A 23,009-nucleotide genomic window follows, 5' to 3' on the forward strand; every position below is an offset into this window, starting at 1 on the left:
GGGCGCTTTACCACTTACCTAATTCATTATAAATACAATCGCAAATATGAATATTAGTAACACAACCGAATTGCAATGTAAGATTTTGTATTAAAACGTTTAAATGAACTATGGTTTGACTTGTTCTAAAATGCAATTTTCTGCTTTCTACAAGTAAAATTCATCATTACAATGTTGGTCAATGTCAATATTTTAAATATTTAAAGCTAACTTACATGTCGACTGGCTAATAAACAACAAAAATTCAGGCCTAGATCCAGCGGTTGGAGAAAGGTTCCCCCTTGCCGCCCCTTTCTGACGCCCCTGCTTTTAGGAGCGATTATAGAAGGTTACCAAAACGTGCACATGTCTAACATAAAACATATTTCAGATTTACTTATTTCAGATATGTTTATTAGAAAATATATTACATATATACATGTTGCTGAAGTGAAATCCAATGTAATATTCTAGGAGTGTGTGCAGAGTGGGTGGGTGGGAGCGTGTCGAAACCCCTTCCTGCTCCAAGGAAAAAAAAAGTTTAATGTATTTTCCAAGGCAACATGATTCGACTCCACTAAGAACTCTGCTCCCCACACTCTAGCCCTCCCCTCCCGTGTACAATCTCCCGCACACACTCCTAATGGACAACAAATACTCCTAGCTGCGTACGTACATGCCTGGCCCTAACTATTCCTTGTACTCTTGAAATGTTGCCAAACACATGTGTCTTCTCGGCAAGACCGTCTTGTTACAGGCAAACCCCCACACTGGCCGGTGTAGTTTCTCACTCATACTGCTGACCGACAACGTCTTCAGATCCAACACCATGATGTCGTCGAAGACGTCGTTTCCGTACTTGCCTCCCAGGAGGAGTACCTCGTCCTTGCAGACGGCAACCCCAAACAGAGCTCTGGTGAAGTGAGGCAGAGTGGCAATCTGCTTGAAGGTGAAACAGTCTGTGGAATGAAGAATCTCTCCGGTCGGGCAGATCAGGTGAATCTCATCGTCGCCCACGACAGGTCTCGACAGGCCGCATGGAAAAGGGAGAGTACTCACTATACACGACGTCTGAGACTTTGGGTCGTAGGCTTGCACGGTGACTGTCGGGTTCTCTCGATCTATGTAACCGCCGAACAGGTACACCTTGCCCTGACACACCGCTGTAGACATCCCCCACACGGCCTCGGCGATCTCCCCACTGTTTGACCACTCGTTCGTGTCCATGTTGTATTCTTCCACCGATGATGTCACAAGCAGACGACCCTGCGGGGAATGGCCGACAGCTCCGCCGAGAACGTAGAGCTTCCAGCCAATCGGAACAAGCGCGTGGCCGCGACGACCAACCGACATCGGCGCACAGATGTGCCAGTCATTTTCGTCACTTTTGTACAAAACCAGCCCCTGCCTCGTGTCCCCTCCGCCACAAACATAGATATCGTTTCCGCAGATACAGGATGCTGTTCCCGAATCGAATCCAAACGGAAGTGGAGCCAAGGGAAACCACCTTTTCAAAATCAAATTCAAACAGGCCACAGACTGGTTACACTTAAATTTTGAGTCTCCCGACATCGCGCCGCCAATAATGACTATGCACTCGTCCATGTTTAGTTCATGTCTGTGATCCAGCTGCGGCAGTGCTATCTCTTGCTGTCTCCGAGGGTCCGATTGGATAGATTGCGCTTCCTGTATCATACTAAAACATTCTTCATTTTCCTGGAGCATCTTATTACTGTCTAAAATATGACTGAGATGTTCTCGGTTCACCTGTGGCAGACGAATGTGTTTCAAGAGTAGGCAAGATTCTCCTGTCGATTTGCCGCGTCACCTTTGGCCCAGAACATCACAGCGTCGAGTAACACATCTTCTCTGGGCACAACTAAGTCTTCGTCTTTGACAAGTGAAATAAGATCAGACAGTGAGAGAGATTGGAATTTCTTGCTGGAGGCAAAACAAACGAAGTTTTTCAAAAGTACCTTTCGCGTGGCCTTCTCTAAACTGGACGATTTCGTGTACTTCGCCATCTTGAACAGCTGAATCGCGTTGGCAACCGTGACGTGTTGCGACAGGAAGCTGTCGCACTTCTTTCTCAAGCCTTTGATTCCGTACAAGTGCGACACTCTCAACAAGTGCTGCGCGTTCCTTTCGGTGAGTTCGCAGTTCCCGCAGTAGATGAACTTGAGGACATTGGCGAGAACGGGTTTACTGACGTTGTGAACGAATAGCTTGTCCACCGTGGATTCCCGTTTACCGTTGAAGAGTCTGGAATGGAAGTAAGGCGATGCCGCAGCCAGGACGACGCGGTGACACCTGAGGACCTTCCCTTCCACGATGAGCATGAGGTCCGTGTACAGATGGCGCTTCCACAGGTCGACGAGACTGCAGGCCAGATCCGCCAAATGCATGGCCTGGGTGATGTCCGTCTGGTCGTCTGCCGCAGACAACACATCCCTTGGTGGACCGAGAACTCTCCTACAAAATAAAAAAAAAAAAAATTAAGAATCGTTCACAAAATCTGTCAACATTTTCACAAGCAAATACTAAAAGTACTCATTTTCCCACCCTCTTGCCCCGTCTAAAAAACCGAGATTATATTGTTAAAAAAGAAAAGAAAAGAAGAAAAAAAGATGAAGAAGAAGAAGTAAAAAGATGAAGCTCAACTTAAGGTTTGTGTGCTCGTAACATGTTGATCAAAATTGTGAATGGCCCTTTATACAGTCCGAACTAATATTAGAAATTAATCAAAAGTCAAATGTACATGTTTCCATGTGTGCAAAAATAAATATTTAATATATGTACTCACAAATGTAATACTAGTACACATTTGTTAACATTTTGAGTGTGTTTAGCCCCCTCCCCTACCCCGAATGTCGGTTCTCCCAATATAAAATCTTGATTACTCCAATGAATTTTGGAACATAATATAATACTTCCCCGGAATTTTATTTTTGAAAACTAAATGTCCAGAGGTTAAATTTTCTTCATTCTGCAAATAAAATGCTAGTAGATGCAACACATTTTGAATGCATTTATGGTGACCATGTAAAGCAAAGTGACATGTCACGTGAACTGTATGACCCGAGTCGGTTGATTTCACTAGATTTCAAGTGCATATTCTTTACATACTGTAAATTTTAAACAATAGAAAGTTTTGTAAATGAAACCAAAATTACATATGTAACATTATTCTTGTAATAAAATTTTACAAAGTTAGTTTGTTTTGTTTAACGACACCGCTAGAACACATTTATTTATCATTGGCTGTTGGATGTGAAACATTTGGTAATTCTGATATTTAGACTTTGAAAGGAAACCTACTACATGTACATATTTCCATAATAAGTGATATTTTGTATGCACCATCCCACGGACAGGGTTGATATACCAGTCGTGGTGCACTGGCAGGAATGACAAAAAGCCCAAATGGGCCACCGACGAGGATCGATCATAGACCGACCGCGCATCAAGCGAGAGCTTTAAATACGTCCCGCCCCGATGCTTATAAGTGGTAAAGTGCTCGCTTGATGCGTGGTCAGTCTGGGATCAATCCCGGTCGGTAGGCCCATTAGACTATTTCTCGCTCCAGCCAGCGCACCACGACTGTTATATCAAATGCCGTGGTATGTGCTCTCCTGTCTATGGGATGGTGTATATAAAGGATCCCTTGCTATTAATGGAAAAAATGTAATGGGTCTCCTTTTTTAGACTGTATGTCAAATTTACCAAATGTTTGACACCCAATAGCCGATAATTAATAAATCAGTATGCTCTAATGGTGTCGTTAAACAAAACAAACTTTTTTCTATGTCATATTGCAACTATAAAGTTTGCTTATTTAGCTTTAACACCAGCCATAAACAGTTTTAAACCAACATGCGCTTTTAAAAAGAATCCAACTCGGTCAACAACTTTTAAAGTTGATACGACCTACTATTTAAAGGAACATTCCCGAGTTTGCTGCATTGTAAAATGTTTCCGACTAATAAAATATTTCTACGATTAAACTTACATATTAAACATATTTTCTTGTTTAGAATATCAGTGTCGGTATATTCTATGTCTTTCTGGTCGTCTTAATATTTGTAAGAAGCCCAAACTTGAATTTGTCTTCACGAAAGAAATATTTTAGGAAATAAAATGAAATTTACGCAAGTACAAATATTATAACGACCAGAAACACGTTTAATATACAGCCACTAATATGTTATGCAGGAAAATAAATTTGATATGTAATTACAATCGTTAAAAAGTCTATGTTAGTCGATATCAACTTAACAAATTGCATCAAACTCAGGAATATCCCTTTAACTGGAGGGTGTTATATTGCACATGCCTCCATATACGCCCTAAAATAACTATTAGATCCTCCATTAAATAAGCGTATAAGACAAATGGGGTGGGGGTGGGGGTGGGGTGGGGTGGGGGGGGTGGGTGGGAGGGCCAAGGTGTTCTAGATATGAAACTGAAAATGTTCTAGGGAAAAGATTATATTTGTTGGAAATAGACTGCATTTGTTAAGGATCAAAGCTGAATTTTACTATTAACAATTACTTAGAACCCTTCCTCCACCCTAATAAAATGGTATTCCATACTCTTGTAGATCTATATGTTTACATATTTAAAACAATTTAATTAACCTACCTTGGTCGACAGCCTTTTAATGGGTACGACATACTGGTAGTTAGCCGGGTCCGTACTATACCAGTAAATACGTTTTTTTTCTCTATCACAGAGGAAACGGCTTATCTCCAGGGAGAAAATGTACACAGCAAAGCTAATCGTAATCCTGCAAAAGCTAGGGTTAATAGCCATTAAAGCGAAAATATTCCTGGATAAGCTGTAATCTAGTAACAATAAAATTACACACTGACACCACGCGGTATGTTATGTATATAGAGAGTCAAATTAGCTGAAACGTCCACCTCTAATAACAATAAAATTACAAACTGACACCACGCGGTATATTATGTATATAGAGAGTCAAATTAGCTGAAACGTCCACCTCTAATAACAATAAAATTACAAACTGACACCACGCGGTATATTATGTATATAGAGAGTCAAATTAGCTGAAACGTCCACCTCTAATAACTTGCCGCATTATTCACCCAGATTAGTCGGCGAATTGAATATAGGGTTCAAAGTGACCAGTGTCATGTAGCCATTTATTTCAACAAATACAGGTCCTTTGGAACCAGGGCGGGGCTGTGACCCCTCTACATGATGTCCAAAACATTTAGAGCCGAATTACCGAAGCCTGTTTTTTTTCTTTCTAAAACGCACCAGTGTAAAACATAAACATGCCATGTAAATTCGTCCCCCCCCCCCCCCCCCACACACACACACGCACGCACGCACGCACACACAAGTGACAAGCATACAATAATTATATGTAGCTCGAGTCACCTCTAACCCGCCCCTTGTTGATATATTGTCTCCCCTAAAATACTATATATAAATAAAGTAAGGAACGAAGAAAATGGTTTATTTAACGACGCACTCAACACATTTTATTTACGGTTATATGGCGTCAGACATATGGATAAGGACCACACAGATATTGAGGGATGGAACCCGCTGTCGCCACTTTATGGGCTACTCTTTTCGATTAGCAGTAAGGGATCTCTTATATGACAGGATATCACATACCACGACCTTTGATGTACCAGTCGTGGTGCACTGGCTGGAGCGAGAAATAACCCAATGGGCCCACTAACGGGGATCAAGCGAGCGCTTTACCACTGGGCTACGTCTCGCCCCTATAAATAAAGGGGACGGCTAGACGTTACACGAGCTAACGTATCTGAAGTTGTGGGTGCTCAATCTTCAGTGAGTGGGTCACAGCCGCTACTGTGTGTATGTGTGTGTGTGTGTGTGGGGGGGGGGGGCAGGATAGCACATACCACGGCCTTGGAAAGCGAGACGTAGCCCAGCTAAGTGGTAAAGTGATCGCTTGATGCACGATCGGTCAGGGATCGATTCCCATCGGTGGGCCCATTAAGCTATTTCTCGTTCCATACGATGCACCGCGATTAGTACATCAAAGGTCATGGTATGTGCTATCCTGTCTGGGATTGTGTATACAAAGGATCCCTTGCTACCAATGGAAAAATGTACCCGGTTTTCTCTCTAAAACTATATGTCAAAATTGCCAAATGTTTGATATCCAATAGTCAATGGTTAATAAATCAATGTGCTCTATTGGTATCGTTAAACAAAACAAACTTCAAATTTTATATGCCAGTCGTGGTGCACTGGCTGGAACGAGAAATAACCCAAATGACCCCACCGACGGGGATCGATCCCAGACCGACCGCGCATCAAGCGAGCGTTTGAACCACTGTACGTCCTTTTTGCTAGAACAGTATGGTCACAAGATGAAGAGGGAAAGATGTGGGGTGAATGAGTGGACGTAGATGGAAGCAGGTACACATTTAAAATGTTAGAATGGAGACGATGATATGGAAGGGTGGTGGCAAAGGGGGGAGGGGGGTGTATGGAGCTCGGCGAAAACAAGTAAATATAGAGGAGGGGGCTGACTGAGATCTAAGGCGCAAAACAAGTTTTTAAGGGATTCCTGGGTGAGGGGTATGCTAGAAAACTAGATGTCCTGAAATGCAATCTCTGCCTTAAGATTTATTATTACTCATATTTTTGAATCCGGGGGGGGGGGGGGGGGGGGGGGGGGGGAGTGATGGTGGGGGTGTCAGGAAAGCGCTTTACCACCAAGCTATATTCCACCCCTAGAAAAGTCAATGTTTTTCGTTTCGGTGAAAGATGTGGAAAGGTGATAACGAAAGGGAAGAGGTGGAGTGTTGAGGTGACTATTCGGGGGAGTGTTGAGGTGACTATTCGGGGGAGTGTTGAGGTGACTATTCGGGGGAGTGTTGAGAATGGCACCCTGAAATATTGTATTTTAATCCTCCACCACCACCACTCCCCCCCCCCCCCCCATCCACCGCCAAAGAAAAGTTGGGACATGTCGCCTTCGACTTTTACCCATCCTGTTTTGGGGCGCGATATAGCTCAGTCGGTTGAGCACTCGCCTGAGGTGCTTGCGTCACAGGATCAAACCAACTGATTGTGTGTTTTTTCTCGTTCCAACCAGTGCACCACAACTGGTGCTTTCCTGTCTGTGGAAAAGTGCATATAAAAGCTCCCTTGCAGCTAATGGTAAAATATAGCGGGTTTCCTCTGATGACTACGAATCATAATTACCAAATGTATAACATCAAATAGCTAATGATTAATTAATCAGTGCTCTAGTGGTGTCGTTAAACAAAACAAATTTAACTTCAAACCATCCTGTTTTAAAATGAGTAAAAAGGCTGATTGAAATGGCCCAGAATGCATGTAAGATTGTGTACAATTGGAAAATCGTCCTGAGAACCACTGTCCCGGATTTCTAAGTATAGTGCGTGTAAATATGTTATCAGTATTAATCATAAAACATAATGATCCAACACAACCTGTTAGGTAGTGACTGTCGCAATGTACATGCATCAAGTGATTAAAGCAGTACGCACGTGTAAATGTGTCAGCTGTCAAGAGTACAGATGGAACGTGCAAAACGGGATACACGTTTGATCACGTGACTTGTTCACAGAGATAAATAACCAAAATCTAGCTGTTTGATCATTTCATCGTGTTTCAGCTTTCTCTGTGTTGTAAAATTATCGTTCAAGTAAGTGGCTTTTATTTATTACATTTTTAATTAATTAATTAAAAAAAAATTGTCTTTTTTTTTTTTTTATAATAAAAATTGTGAAAAGTATTAAAAATGTATAGGAATATTTTTTTATTTTTTTTTATTTTTTTAAATTCAAGCCATTCGCCTGCACGCTCGCCCTTATGACTCTTGTGCTTTGCTGTGTTGGGCTGGTGGTTTGGTATTGGTTAGTTTTGGCGTTGCCACAGGTGTGCCATGTTCCCTCGCCATACCACTTTGCCCCCACAACACCACTCGTAGACCGTATGGTGCCCCAATATAAAATGTAAGCATGTACATCTATGAATTTTGATATTGAATCTTTATATTTAATCAACTAGAATATTAAAATGTATCTGCATACTATATTTTCATCAACTAGAATATTAAAATGTATCCGCATACTATATTTTCATCAACTAGAATATTAAAATGTATTTAAATCAACTAGAATATTAAAATGTATCCGCATACTATATTTTCATCAACTAGAATATTAAAATGTATTTAAATCAACTAGAATATTAAAATGTATCCGCATACTATATTTTCATCTCCCTAAGAAGGCGAGTGTGCACGACATTTTAGATGTTTAGGAATGCTCGCAGGGGAAAAGGTTTTCAAAATTTCAGCAGTGAGTACTTTTGACCCCGAAACCAACGTACACACGTGCCTAGTTTGGCTAGTGATTTGTTGATACTCCAGTTACATACCTTTAAATCAAAATTCAAGAGCAGCATGAACTCTTGTACTTTAAAAATAAAGGGGGTAGGGTTCGATATTTGAATGTTTTTTTCTCTTTTCGTTCGGCTTACAGAATGAAGACTGCTTATTTCCTGGTGGTTCTGTTGGCCTTGACCTTCGTCCCCGAACACGTGGATGGCTGGTTTTTCCGGTCTGTACGCAGAATTCGCTTCAGTCCGTACCACACGCTGGGTTGTATGGCGGCCTGCAAGTGGGCCAGGAGCTGGGCGTGTAAGGCCTGCAAGAGGAAGAGGGGACTCGACGTGCCGGATGCAGATGAGGTAACTTGGTAAAATTTCATATAACAAATGGCATCGGTTGCACATTAATGGGTAACTTTTCCCTTAAAGGGTGAGAATGTATAATTTCAAAGGATTGTAGTATCTGCTTTAGCCTCATGGGTTACTATATTAAAATCTTTTGACATTTTGATAACTGGTATAAGCTAAATATTAATGGTGTATGTTTTGCACAATTATTTAAATATAATCGCATAAGGAAATTTGTAAAATATAAATTTGCTCGTATAAATTCACCATTTTGTTAAATTTGAAATGTTCTAGGATGTAAAACCTGATAAAACATCTACCAATAAAATGAAAGGTATAACAGACATTAATACATGGCATCACTTAAAAAGGTATAACTTGAAAGCATCGGTTCTATTTTAATCATTAGCTATTATAGCAGTACAAATTATGATTTTCATTCTATAGTTTCTGGTCTCGGTTTGTAGATTAAAATTATAGGGATGGGGCTACCTCTTACTACATTGACTAAATCTTCACCTATTCGGTATACCAAATATTTAGTGGTAAGCAAAACGCTTAATATACCAAATTTATAAGTTTGCTACATTGTAGAAATCATTAGTGGATGAATTAGAAAATGTACTAATTATATTATAATTATATAAAAAATTTCCAGGATGATGTCGCCAAGGTTATGCATGATCTGGATTTGAACGGAGATGGTTTTATTGAACTCGTCGAGATCGCTCACGTGACCGGCCTGAAAATGTCAAACCCAATTCTACTGGGTAAATTCCACACAGCGGATACCAACGGTAAGAATTTACCTCGGAACAAATACAGGTTCATAAAGTAGCAAATTTGTATTGCAATGCCTCAATTTTGTTTAGCGGGTTAAGATTTAAATTGAAATTGCAATATGGTTCTTAAAAATTATATAGGACTATGTTTGGCACAGACGTACATAATTTAAATATTTTTAAGCAAAGGTAATTTTTTAGCTTCGCAAGTTTTTAATATTAAATGTAATGTTTGAACGACGGCGTGCATGGTAACGACACATCATTTGATCTAAACTTTAAAAAAAATCATTAACTTTACATTGCGTACATCCCTAGACATCTCACATTGACACTGAATGTTGCAATACGTTTATATGGCTCCGTACACTTTTTTTTCTTTTACACTTTCTACTGTTGTGCGGTGACGCACAAATATGGTAAATTGTGCTGAACTAGGGTAGTCGGCTTCGACCCATTTGTCGAAAACTGAAATTACTAAACCCAATTGTTTTCCGGTTTCACTTTACATTTTTAGGGGTGTTGGGATTTATATTTTTGAATGAAAATGCGTGTAGCAATTTTAGCCACGTGTTACTGTATACAATACACGATTACTTTGTGAATATGAAATGTAGTAGGTTTAAGGTGTCCCTATTTCTACGATGAGTTATTTTTCTTAACTGATTTATTCTTTGATCAGGTGATGGCGAACTGGACCTTGCTGAATTGGCAGCTTTCCACTTCGATAATAAAAAGGAATGTGAGTAACCACTGAACGATTAAGTTTGCATTTGCTGTTTTGACAGTAATGTCGACCCATATATCTCGATCCCGTCGGATATATCGATGGCCATGGTACGTGTTCTGTCTGAGAAAGGAATATAAAGACTGCCACAATTATAACAAATGTCGATTATTGTGTCCTAAACTGCAAAATTAATTTAAACTTATTTTATGCAAATTTGTAGGGGGGGGGGGGGGGGATCATAAATATACAAGCCGTCCACATACCCTGACCATGTACTTCTCGTTTCAGTTCTGGAGGCCATTGCCGAGCACGGACATTAGGCTGAGAAGCGGCATCCATCCGGACGTCATTATGGCATGTCATGTACGCGGGTGAAGGGTTTCAATAAAATATGAAAATAATAACATTGTTATTTTTTTTTTTAAAGATTAAAACGCAAATGGATGTTTGTCTGGGTTGAAGGCCTATTGGTAACATCTGTCGTTTGGCACTGTCATGGTACAATTTTCGAAAATCTTCATTCGTAAATGAGTATTGTCGTGGGTGCTTGCTCGGATGTAATGCTTTCTGAAGATGCGATTGGTCATAGGAGTTCGTATAAGACCTTGGTGTTTAACGACATCGCTAGAGGATTTATTAATCATCGGCTATTGGATGTCCAGCATGGGTAATCATGACTTGTCATCTGAGGAAACTCCTACATTTTTTATTTTATTTTTTCTTCAATGCACCATCCCTCGGACAGGATGGTAAATACCACGGCCTTTTGATATACCAGTCGTGGAGCACTGGCTGGAACAACTACTCGATGGGACACCGACGGGAATCTATCAATGAAGTGAGCGCGTTACTACTGGGCTACGTCACGCTCTTCGGTATTCATAAACTTAATTGGTCAAGTATGATCCTTGCCTACTTAAACCTGGCATCATACACGCTACTTAATGTATCGCATTAAAATTGATATACATTTAGGACTTATGGCGGGAGCGTGACGTAGCCTGGGATCGATCACCGTCGGTGGGCCCATTGGGCTATTTTTCGTTCCAGCCAGTGCACCACGACTGCTATATCAAAAGACCGTGGTATGTATTATCCTGTGGATGGTGCATATAAAAGATCCCTTGCTGCTAATCGGAAAGGGGAGACCATGAAGTGGCGACAGCGGGTTTCCTCAATATATGTGTGGTCCTTAACCATGTCTGACGCCATATAACCGTAACTAAAATGTGTTGAGTGCGTCGTTTAAATAAAACATTTCCTTCCTCTTATGGCTGTGATAATGTTGGAAGCGAACGCCAAATTCGCATTAAAACAATATTTACTAAAGCCTATTTTTTATCCAACCTTTTAGGAATTCTTTAAACATTTGTTAATTTTAGTCTTGGGGAGACTGGATAGCGCACACCACAGCCTTTGATATACTAGTCGTGGTCCACTGGTTGGAACGAGAAATGACTCAATGGTTCCACTGACTGAGCCTAAAACGTGAATGCAGATAAGGATGTTTTCTTGGTTCAAACCCCTCCCTGCTCGATCAAATTCATTTTTTTTCCTCGGTATATTTTTCTGAGGGAGTACGACTCGCAACTTCGGTCGCGATGGCCAAGACCCCACCGTGTAAAGAGCTGTGCATAGGGCTAGGGCTACATCGGCTAATGGGTGTCAAACAATGGATTAACACAAATACAACATAAAACGGTGTAAATAACTGTGCAAAGTATAAATATCGCAGTATATTAAAATTTCAAGTATATCGCCTAATATAGGGTTCAAACTAACCTTTTCTTTAAAAGCGTTTATTACAGGTCCGTACAAACAGGTGGGGTAGGGGTTCTGTCTACATTTTAGTAATGAAGTATCTTGAAACTGCCCCCACACCACCCGAGTGATTGACCCGTGCACCCCAATAAAACATATCGATTGCGACAATGTGGTCGAGTGACGGATGCTAAGAGGCGGTGAAGAGAAGCAGGTAAAATGTTGGTACTGCAGGAGATGTGGGAGGGTGGCGGTGAAGGGGAGACCAGGAAAGCACTTGCGCCCCTACTAAGCGGAGGGAATGAATGAATGTTTAACGACTTTAGCGCACAAAAATACATTGGCTATTGGGTATCCAAGAAAGATACATGAATGAAGCAATTACCGAAACAGTTTAAAAATACAGAAGTTAAAGAGCTATGCAAGCACTATAAATATGCCAAGGGGAGGCTGTTTAATCTTTATCGTGCAGGGAAAGATCTGTAACTGTAATTATGAAGGAGGGGTTTTCGTTTTAAAATGACCAAAAAACCCCAAACAGAGCTCGCCTGATGCGCGATCGATTCCCATCATTCCCATTGGGCTATGTATCGTTCCAGCCAGTGCGCCACAACTGGCTTAACAAAGACCGTGGTATGTACTATCTTGTCTGTGGGATGGTGCATATGAAAGATCCCTTGCTGCTAATCGAAAAGAGTAGTCCATTTAGTGGCGACAGCTGGTTTCCTCTCTCATCTGTGTGGTCCTTAACCATATGTCCGACGCCATATAACCGTAAATAAAATGTGTTGAGTGCGTCGTTAAATACAACATTCCTTTCTTCCTTTCAGGGTTGGGATTTAACTCGGTCGGTTCTGCGCTCGCTTGGGTGCTTGCGTCACAGGATTGAACGACTTCAGTGGATCTATAATTTAACTGATTGTTTTTTTCTCCTTCCAACCAGTGCACTACAACTGGTCAAAGGCCGTGGTATGTGCTTTCCTGTCTGTGGGAAAGTGTATATAGAAGATCTCTTGCTGCATTAAGAAAAAAGAAAGAAAGAAATGTTTTATTTAACGACGCACTCAACACATTTTATTTACGGTTATATGGCGTCAGACATATGGTTAAGGACCACACAGATATATAGAAACCCGCTGTCGCCACTACATGGGCTACTCTTTCCGATTAGCAGCAAGGGATCTTTTATTTGCGCTTCCCACAGGCAGGATAGCACAAACCATGGCCTTTGTTGAACCAGTTATGGATCACTGGTCGGTGCAAGTGGTTTACACCTACCCATTGAGCCTTGCGGAGCACTCACTCAGGTTTTGGAGTCGGTATCTGAATTAAAAATCCCATGCCTCGACTGGGATCCGAACCCAGCATCTACCAGCCTGTAGACCGATGGCCTAACGCATTAAGAAAAATGTAGCCGACTATTCGGAGGAGTGTTATGAATACCACCCTGAAACGATGGAACATGACGTTGTCTCCTTCGACGTGGGGTGGGATGTAGCCCAGTGGTACAGCGTTCGCGCGGTCGGTGTGGGATCGATCCCCGTCGGTGAACCCATTGGGCTATTTCTCGTTCCAACCAGTGCACCACGACTGGTATATCAAAGACAATGGTATGTACTACCCTGTCTGTGGGATGGTGCATATAAAAGATCCCTTGCTGCTAATCGGAAAGAGTAGCCCATGAAGTGGCGACAGCGGGTTTCCTCTCTCAATATCTGTGTGGTCCTTAACCATATGTCCGACGCCGTATAACCGTAAATTAAATGTGTTGAGTGCGTCGTTAAATAAGACATTTCCTTCCTTAACCATCTTGTTTTAAAATTATTAAGAAGGTTGATTGCAATGGCCCAGAATGCATGTAAGATTGTGTACAATTTGAAAATCGTCCCGAGAACCACTGTCACGGATTTCTAAATAGAGTGCGTGTAAATACGTTTTCAGTATTAATCATAAAACATAATGGTCCAACACACCCTGTTAGAAAGTGACTGTCGCAATGTACATGCATCAAGTGATTAAAACTAGCACGTGTAAACGTGTAAGCTGTCAAGAGTACGGATGGAACGTGCAAAACGGGATACACGTTTTTGTGTAGGGAAAGATCTGTAAGGGTAAAAATTAAAGAGGAGGTAGGGTGGTGAGCTGACTCTCTGTGGGACTCTAGGGGCGAGACGTAGCCCAATGGTAAAGCACTCGCTTGATGCGCGATCGGTGTGGGATCTATCCCTGTCGGTGCGCCCATTGGGCTATTTCTCGTTCCAGCCAATGCACCACGATTGGTATATCAAAGGCCGTGTTATGTACTACCCTGTCTGTGGGATGGTGCATATAAAAGATCCCTTGCGCTGTTAATCGAAAAGAGTAGCCCATGAAGTGGCGACAGCAGATTTCTCAATGTGTGGTCCTTAACCATATGTATGACGCCATATAACCGTAAATAAAATATGTTGAGTGCGTCGTTAAATAAAACATTTCTTTCTTTTTTCTTTCTCTGGGGGACAAATGTGAATGTCATCATGAAACAGTTTTTCTTGATACTAAGTTATTATATTTTCATCCTTCAAGCACACCGACACTCCACCGACACCACTTCACCGACCCCCTCCACCGACACCACTCCACCGACATCTTCCACTGATACTAAGTTATTATATTTTCATCCTTCACCCACACCGACACTCCACCGACACCACTTCACCGATCCCCTCCACCGACCCCCTCCAGCGACACCACTCCACCGACATCTTCCACTGATACTAAGTTATTATATTTTCATCCTTCAAGCACACCGACACTCCACCGACACCACTTCACCGACCCCCTCCACCGACACCACTTCACCGACCCCCTCCACCGACCCCCTCCAGCGACACCACTCCACCGACATCTTCCACTGATACTAAGTTATTATATTTTCATCCTTCACCCACACCGACACTCCACCGACACCACTTCACCGATCCCCTCCACCGACATCTTCCACTGATACTAAGTTATTATATTTTCATCCTTCAAGCACACCGACACTCCACCGACACCACTTCACCGACCCCCTCCACCGACACCACTCCACCGACCCCCTCCACCGACACCACTCCACCGACCCCCTCCACCGACATCTTCCACTGATACTAAGTTATTATATTTTCATCCTTCAAGCACACCGACACTCCACCGACACCACTTCACCGACCCCCTCCACCGACACCACTCCACCGACCCCCTCCACCGACACCACTCCACCGACCCCCTCCACCGACATCTTCCACTGATACTAAGTTATTATATTTTCATCCTTCTAGCACACCGACACCACTTCACCGACCCCCTCCACCGACACAACTCCACCGACACCACTCCACCGACACCCTCCACCGACATCTTCCACTGATACTAAGTTATTATATTTTCATCCTTCAAGCACACTGACACCACTTCACCGACCCCCTCCACCGACACCACTCCACCGACACCACTCCACCGACACCACTCCACCGACACCACTTCACCGACCCCCTCCACCGACACCACTCCACCGACACCACTCCACCGACACCACTCCACCGACCCCCTCCACCGACCCCCTCCACCGACATCTTCCACTGATACTAAGTTATTATATTTTCATCCTTCTAGCACACCGACACCACTTCACCGACCCCCTCCACCGACACAACTCCACCGACCCCCTCCACCGACACCACTCCACCGACACCCTCCACCGACATCTTCCACTGATACTAAGTTATTATATTTTCATCCTTCAAGCACACTGACACCACTTCACCGACCCCCTCCACCGACACCACTCCACCGACCCCCTCCACCGACATCTTCCACTGATACTAAGTTATTATATTTTCATCCTTCAAGCACACCGACACTCCACCGACACCACTTCACCGACCCCCTCCACCGACACCACTCCACCGACCCCCTCCACCGACACCACTCCACCGACACCACTCCACCGACACCCTCCACCGACATCTTCCACTGATACTAAGTTATTATATTTTCATCCTTCAAGCACACCGACACCACTTCACCGACCCCCTCCACCGACACTGCTCCACCAACCCCCTCCACCGACACCACTCCACCGACACCCTCCACCGACATCTTCCACTGATACTAAGTTATTATATTTTCATCCTTCAAGCACACCGACACTCCACCGACACCACTTCACCGACCCCCTCCACCGACACCACTCCACCGACCCCCTCCACCGACACCACTCCACCGACCCCCTCCACCGACATCTTCCACTGATACTAAAAGTTAAAAGTTTGTTTTATTTAACGACGCCACTAGAGCACATTGATTTTTAATCTTATCATCGGCTATTGGACGTCAAACCCACTGATACTAAGTTATTATATTTTCATCCTTCAAGCACACTGACACCACTTCACCGACCCCCTCCACCGACACCACTCCACCGACCCCCTCCACCGACATCTTCCACTGATACTAAGTTATTATATTTTCATCCTTCACCACACCGACACTCCACCGACACCCTCCACCGACATCTTCCACTGATACTAAGTTATTATATTTTCATCCTTCACCCACACCGACACTCCACCGACCCCCTCCACCGACATCTTCCACTGATACTAAGTTATTATATTTTCATCCTTCAAGCACACCGACACCACTTCATCGACCCCCTCCACCGACACCACTCCACCGACCCCCTCCACCGACACCACTCCACCGACACCCTCCACCGACATCTTCCACTGATACTAAGTTATTATATTTTCATCCTTCAAGCACACTGACACCACTTCACCGACCCCCTCCACCGACACCACTCCACCGACACCCTCCACCGACATCTTCCACTGATACTAAGTTATTATATTTTCATCCTTCAAGCACACCGACACTCCACCGACACTCCACCGACACCCTCCACCGACATCTTCCACTGATACTAAGTTATTATATTTTCATCCTTCAAGCACACCGACACCACTTCATCGACCCCCTCCACCGACACCACTCCACCGACCCCCTCCACCGACACCACTCCACGACACCCTCCACCGACATCTTCCACTGATACTAAGTTATTATATTTTCATCCTTCAAGCACACTGACACCACTTCACCGACCCCCTCCACCGACACCACTCCACCGACACCCTCCACCGACATCTTCCACTGATACTAAGTTATTATATTTTCATCCTTCAAGCACACCGACACTCCACCGACACCACTTCACCGACCCCCTCCACCGACACCACTCCACCGACAGCCTCCACCGACCCGACACACTCCACCGACATCTTCCACTGATACTAAGTTATTATATTTTCATCCTTCACCCACACTCCACCGACCCCCTCCACCGACCCGACACACTCCACCGACCCGACACTCCACCGACACACTCCACCGAAGAAAGGTTGGGACAGGTCGTTCTCCCACCGACCTTCGAAGTTTACTCATTCTGTTTTAAAATGATGAAAAAATTAGGATTGAACCACTGTCCTTAGTTTTCAAAATAATGCATGTCAATATTTTATCAACCGTATTAATCATTAAACATCTGGCCCAACACACCTGGCGCTGAAGTACCAAAGGTCGTGGTATGTACTATCCTGTTTGAAGCATAGAAAAGATCCCTTGCCGCCAATCGGAAAAAGTAGAACATTGAGTGGCAGCAACGCGTTTTATTTCTCATTATCATGTCCGACTCCATATAACCATGACTAAAAATATTTCGCGGGGGGGGGGGGGGGGTAGCTCAGTGGTACAGCCTGTTGCGCGATCGATCTTTTAGATCGATTCCCATCGGTGGGCCCATTGGGCTATATCTCGTTCCAGCCAGTGCTCCACAACTGGCTTAACAAAGGCCGTGCTATGTACTAACCTGTCTGTGGGATGGTGCATATAAAAGATCCATTGCTGCTAATCGAAAATCGAAAAGAGTAGCCCATGAAGTGACGACAGCGGGTTTTCTCTCTCATATTTGTGTGGTCCTTAACCATATGTCCGACACCATATAACCGTAAATAAAATGTGTTGAGTGCGTCGTTAAATAAAACATTCCTTTCTTCCTTTCAGGGTTGAGATTTAGCTCAGTCGGTTGTGCGCTCGCTTGGGTGCTTGCGTCACAGAATCGAACGACTTAAGTGAATCTATAACTGGGGTTTTTTCTCGTTCCAACCAGTGCACCACGACTGGTCAAAGGCCGTTGTATGTGCTTTCCTGTCTGTGGGAAAGTATATATAGAAGATCTCTTGAAGATATAGAATGTCTCCTTCGACATTTACCCATCCTGTTTTGGGGCGGGAATTAGGTCAATCGATTGAGCACTCGCCTGAGGTGCTTGCGTCGCAGGATCAAACCACCTCGGTAGATCAATTCAACCGATTGTTTTCTCTCTCGTTCCAACCAGTGCAGAACGTGGTATGTGCTTTCCTGTCTGTTAGAAAGTGCATGTTAAAAGCTCCCTTGCTGCTAATGGTAAAATATCTCGAGTTTCCTCGGATGACTACGAATCATAATTACCAAATGTGGTGCTGTAAATATGTTTTCAGTATTAATCATAAAACATTATGGTCCACCACACCCTGTTAAAAAGAGACTGTCGCAATGTACATGCATCAAGTGATTAAAACAGTACGCACGTGTAAACGTGTAAGCTCTCAAGAGTACGGACGGAACGTGCAAAACGAGATACACGTTTGATCACCTGACTAGTCCACAGAGATAAATAACCGAAACCTAGCAGTTTGATCATTTCATCGTGTTTCAGCTTTCTCTGTGTTGTAAAATTATCGTTCAAGTAAGTGGCTTTTATTTATTAAACAGATGACATATGTCCGACGCTATATAACCGTAAATAAAATGTGCTGAGTGCGTCGTTAAATACCATAAACCATTTCCTTCCTTTATTAAACTGTTGATTTTTTTTTTTTTTAATGTTTTTTTTTTTTATGTTTTAGTGTATACAAGTACAATGTATAGGAATATTATATATTGTATATTTATATTATATTATAATATATTATAATATATATTTATATTTTTATATATTTATATATATATTTTTTTTTAATTCAAGCCATTCGCCTGCACGCTCACCCTCATGACGGTTGTGCTTTGTTTCGCTGTTAGGTTGGTGGTTTGGTTTTGGCGTTACCACAAAGATGCCATGGTTCAATCACACCTTCGTCCCCCTCTCCTCCCACCCCCCCACCATCGCCACCTTGCCCCACCGTGTGGTGCCCAATATAAAATCCCATTTATGTCAATGGGTGGGGACATGCTTAAAGGATATACATGTGTGAGTTTTAAAATTGCCGATTCGGATCCAACTAGCTGGGGAGTAGAGGGACGTAGAAAGGGTGATTCTTTTCTACGTCCGGATATCGTTACATGCCCTATAATGTATAGCTGGTATTCAAAACTTGAGGCACAATGTTTCAACAGTTTATCGACCGAAATGGTGCAAAAAAAAGGGACACGAACCTAAAATGTATATAATATACTCCCTAATCCCGATGTTTTCAAGTACTTGCATCATTAGCATCTCCCAACATGAACAATAGCGATATTTTAATGCGCTAGTACTAGGTGATTTCATGCCTTTTTTTTTTTCTTTTTTTCTTTTTTCATAGTTAGCCTTGCAGAATGAAGACTGCTTATTTCTTCGTGGTTCTGCTGGCCTTGACCTTCGTCCCAGAGCACGTGGATGGCTGGTTTTTCCGGTCTGTGCGCAGAATTCGCTTCAGTCCGTACCACACGCTGGGTTGTATGGCGGCCTGCAAGTGGGCCAGGAGCTGGGCGTGTAAGGCCTGCAAGAGGAAGAGGGGACTCGATGTGCCGGATGCAGATGAGGTAACTTGGTAAAATTTCATATAGCAAATGGCCTCGGTTTCAAATTGTACATTAATGGGTAACCTCATTTTCCTTAAAGGGTGAGAATGTCTATATGGTGTATAATTTGAAATGTTTTGCACTATTTTGTTTAAATATAAATCACATAAGGCAATTTGTTAAATGCTCGTATAAATTCACCATATTGTTAAATTGAAATGTTCTAGAAATGTAAATCCTGGTAAAAAAACCCTGATAAAACGTCAACCAATAAAATGAAAGATACGACGGACATATACTACATGGTATCATGATTTGGAAGCATAGTTTAATCATTAGCTATTATAGCAATACAAATTATAGCAATACAAATTATAGCAATACAAATTATAGCAATACAAATTATGATTTTCATTCTATAGTTTCTGCTGCGGGGTGTAGCCCAGTAGTACAGCGCTCTATCGATGCGCGGTCTGTGTGCGACCGATCCCCATCAGTGGGCCCATTGGGTTATTTATCGTTCCAGCCAATGCTTCATATCTGGTGTAACAAAGGCCCTGGTATGTACTGTCTGTGGGATGGTGCATATAAAGACCCCTTGCTGCTAACTGAAAAGAGTAGCCTATGAAGTGGCGACAGCGGGTTTCCTCTCAATATCTGTGTGGTCCTTAACCCTGTTTGACACCATATAACCGTAAATAAAATGTGCGTCGTTAAATAAAACATTTCATTCCTTAGTGTTTCTGGTAGCCCTTGGTTTGTAGATAAAAAAACAAAACAAAAAAACCCATGAATCTTCACCTATTCAGTATACCAAATATTCTCTAGTGGGGTCATAAGCAAACCACTTTAATATACCAAATCCAACTTTGCATTTGCCACATTGTATAAAGTTTTGTTTAACGACACCACTAGAGCACGGTGATTTATGGTCATTTTGACTGTCATAGGTGGGGGGGAAACTCGCTCCATTTTTTTTCTTTTTTTTTAATGCAGAAAGGTATTTAAATTTTTTTTATATATGCACTTTCCCACAAGGATGGCACATACCACGGCTTGATATACTAGTCGTGGTGCACAGGCTAGAACGAGAAAAGGCCCAATTGTCCCACCGACGGGATCGATCCCAGACTGACCGCGCATCAAGCGAATGCTTTACCACTGGGCTACATCACGCCCTGTCACATTGTAGAAGATGAATTGGAAATATACTGAAAATGTGACATTTATTCCAGGATGACGTCACCAAGGTTATGCATGATTTGGATTTGAACGGAGATGGTTTTGTTGAACTTGTCGAGATCGCTCACGTGACGGGTCTGAAAATGTCTAATCCAATTCTACTGGCTAAATTCCACAAAGCCGATACAGACGGTAAGAATTTACCTTAACAAATGCAGGTACATAAAGTAATTTAAATTGCACTGCCCCAATTTCGGTTAGCGGTTAGTTTTAAATTAAAATTGCAATATATCCTTAAATTTGTAGGACTGATATTTGTATTTGGCACAGAGTACATAGTTTAAGATTATATTTTTATATTATTATTTTAAGCTTATTTTTAGCTTGTCTCGAACGTTATTTGAACGACGGCGTGCATGGTAGCGTGGCTTCCTTCAGGTAATGGCACATTTAACCTAAAATTAAAGTGCATTAACTTTCCATTGCGTACTTTTGCGTACTTGCCTGTACCAACTCACACTGACATGTGATGAATGTGAAATATTCTTAATAAGATTTTTTTTTTTTTTTTTTTTTATGTACGAGCTACTGTTGTGCGTATACTAGGGTAGTCTGTTTCTACCCATTTGTCGGAAGCTGTTCCTCAACCCAATTCTTTTTCGGTTTCACTTTACATTTTGAGGGGTGTTGGGATGTATTTATTCATGGTATGTTTGAATGAAACTAGCAATTTTAGCCATTTTAGCCACGTTACTAATATGTGGTGTGTGGTGTATATATGTGTGTATATGTATATGTATATGTATATGTATAATATATGATATATGAGATAGATATGAGATAGATATGAGATAGATATAAAATCTGGCACTATTACTTTGAAACTGAAATTTAGTAAGTTGAGGTGTCATTATCGCAGGTATTAAATCCTATTTCTACGATGGGTTTTTGCTTCCAACTGATTTTCCCCTTTTCCGTTTTTTTTTTTTTTGATCAGGTGATGGCGAACTGGACCTACCTGAATTGGCAGCTTTCCACTTCGAGAACAAAAAGGAATGTGAGTAACCATTGAAAGATTTTAAAGTTTAAAATTTCTATACTTTTGACGGTAATGTCTACCCATATCTGTTCTCGATCCCATCCTGATCTATCAATGGCCGTGGTATGTTGTGTCTCAAAGGAATATAATGCATGTAGATTATATCTGTCGCATAAAAAAAAAAAATTAACTTCAAATTAAAACCATTTTATGAAAACTAAGGGTCATCATAAATATACAACGCGAAGTGTCCACATACCTTGACTATGCATTTCTTGTTTCAGTTCTGGAAGCCATTGCCGAGCACGGACATTAACATGAGAAGCATCATCCAGCACATTCGGCCGACACTTGTCGTTATGTCATGTACGCGGGTGAAGGGTTTTCAATAAATATTTAAAAAAAAAAAAAAAATTCGTTGCGCTTTTTTTTCTCTTAAAAAGCAAAACTTGGATGCCAGTATTTGATGTTGAAGGCCTATTGGCCACATGTTTAAAATGAAATTCAGCTGTTTCATTAGATCTGTCGTTTGGCGCTAGTCGTACACATTTGCGTTCATTCGTTAATGAATGGCTTATTGTGGGCGATTGCTCGGATGTAGGCGATTGCTCGGATGTAGTGCTATCTGAAGGTGCGATTGGTCATGGGATCGATCGCCCTTGGTGGACCATCCAGTTGCATTGTTCAATAGTACACTACGACAGCCAGTGTTGTATTCTGTCCTGCCTCATTGTATGGGACTAATTCCTTGCTATTAATCGTGGGAGTATCCCCATGTGACCTGTTTTGTATTCTAGAGTGTCTTTCGGCGCTAAACTGGAAACGATCGGCACATTTTAGGTGTTGGGGTGGAAGGATTTCGTATAAGCCTAAGCCTATCTATACCAGTCGGTGGGGGCCCCATTGCGCTATTTCTTGCTCCAGCCAGTGCACCACAACTATTACATCAAAGGCCGTGGTATGTGTTATC

The 23,009-nt window shown here is 42.3% G+C and overlaps 3 protein-coding genes across 3 annotated transcripts; 2 read left to right on the forward strand and 1 right to left on the reverse strand.

Moving 5' to 3' along the window:
* Window positions 1–586: 586 nt before the first annotated feature.
* LOC121380236 (kelch-like protein 24) lies at window positions 587–2,680 on the reverse strand. The gene is given in 2 exon segments (XM_041509064.1): window positions 587–1,775; window positions 1,778–2,680. Coding segments are annotated over 2 exon segments (1,713 nt in total). The 5' UTR covers window positions 2,385–2,680; the 3' UTR covers window positions 587–669.
* A 5,258-nt stretch (window positions 2,681–7,938) lies between these two features.
* LOC121380201 lies at window positions 7,939–10,613 on the forward strand. The gene is made up of 5 exons (XM_041509015.1): window positions 7,939–7,973; window positions 8,505–8,712; window positions 9,359–9,497; window positions 10,165–10,224; window positions 10,501–10,613. Exons 1-5 carry the CDS (start codon window positions 7,954–7,956, stop codon window positions 10,530–10,532), a joined length of 459 nt encoding a protein of 152 aa, XP_041364949.1. The 5' UTR covers window positions 7,939–7,953; the 3' UTR covers window positions 10,533–10,613.
* An 8,016-nt stretch (window positions 10,614–18,629) lies between these two features.
* Window positions 18,630–22,462, forward strand: LOC121380203. Its single transcript, XM_041509018.1, has 5 exons — window positions 18,630–18,784; window positions 19,620–19,839; window positions 21,054–21,192; window positions 21,998–22,057; window positions 22,324–22,462. The coding sequence occupies exons 2-5, from the start codon at window positions 19,633–19,635 to the stop codon at window positions 22,353–22,355; spliced, it is 438 nt and encodes a 145-aa protein (XP_041364952.1). The 5' UTR covers window positions 18,630–18,784; window positions 19,620–19,632; the 3' UTR covers window positions 22,356–22,462.
* Window positions 22,463–23,009: the final 547 nt, after the last annotated feature.

The sequence above is a fragment of the Gigantopelta aegis genome, chromosome 8 (genome assembly GCF_016097555.1).
Source record: "Gigantopelta aegis isolate Gae_Host chromosome 8, Gae_host_genome, whole genome shotgun sequence".
Lineage (NCBI taxonomy): Eukaryota > Metazoa > Mollusca > Gastropoda > Neomphalida > Peltospiridae > Gigantopelta > Gigantopelta aegis.

What these genes read in the sequence shown, in the direction of transcription:
- LOC121380201 (XM_041509015.1), top strand. Translation starts at nt 7,954, where the DNA reads ATGGTGCCCCAATATAAAAT. An exon ending in ACGTGCCGGATGCAGATGAG is followed by an intron (nt 8,713 to 9,358) that starts GTAACTTGGTAA and finishes AAAAATTTCCAG; the next exon opens with GATGATGTCGCCAAGGTTAT. An exon ending in CCACACAGCGGATACCAACG is followed by an intron (nt 9,498 to 10,164) that starts GTAAGAATTTAC and finishes TTCTTTGATCAG; the next exon opens with GTGATGGCGAACTGGACCTT.
- LOC121380203 (XM_041509018.1), top strand. Translation starts at nt 19,633, where the DNA reads ATGAAGACTGCTTATTTCTTCGTGGTTCTGCTGGCCTTGACCTTCGTC. An exon ending in CCACAAAGCCGATACAGACG is followed by an intron (nt 21,193 to 21,997) that starts GTAAGAATTTAC and finishes TTTTTTGATCAG; the next exon opens with GTGATGGCGAACTGGACCTA. An exon ending in CTTCGAGAACAAAAAGGAAT is followed by an intron (nt 22,058 to 22,323) that starts GTGAGTAACCAT and finishes TTCTTGTTTCAG; the next exon opens with TTCTGGAAGCCATTGCCGAG.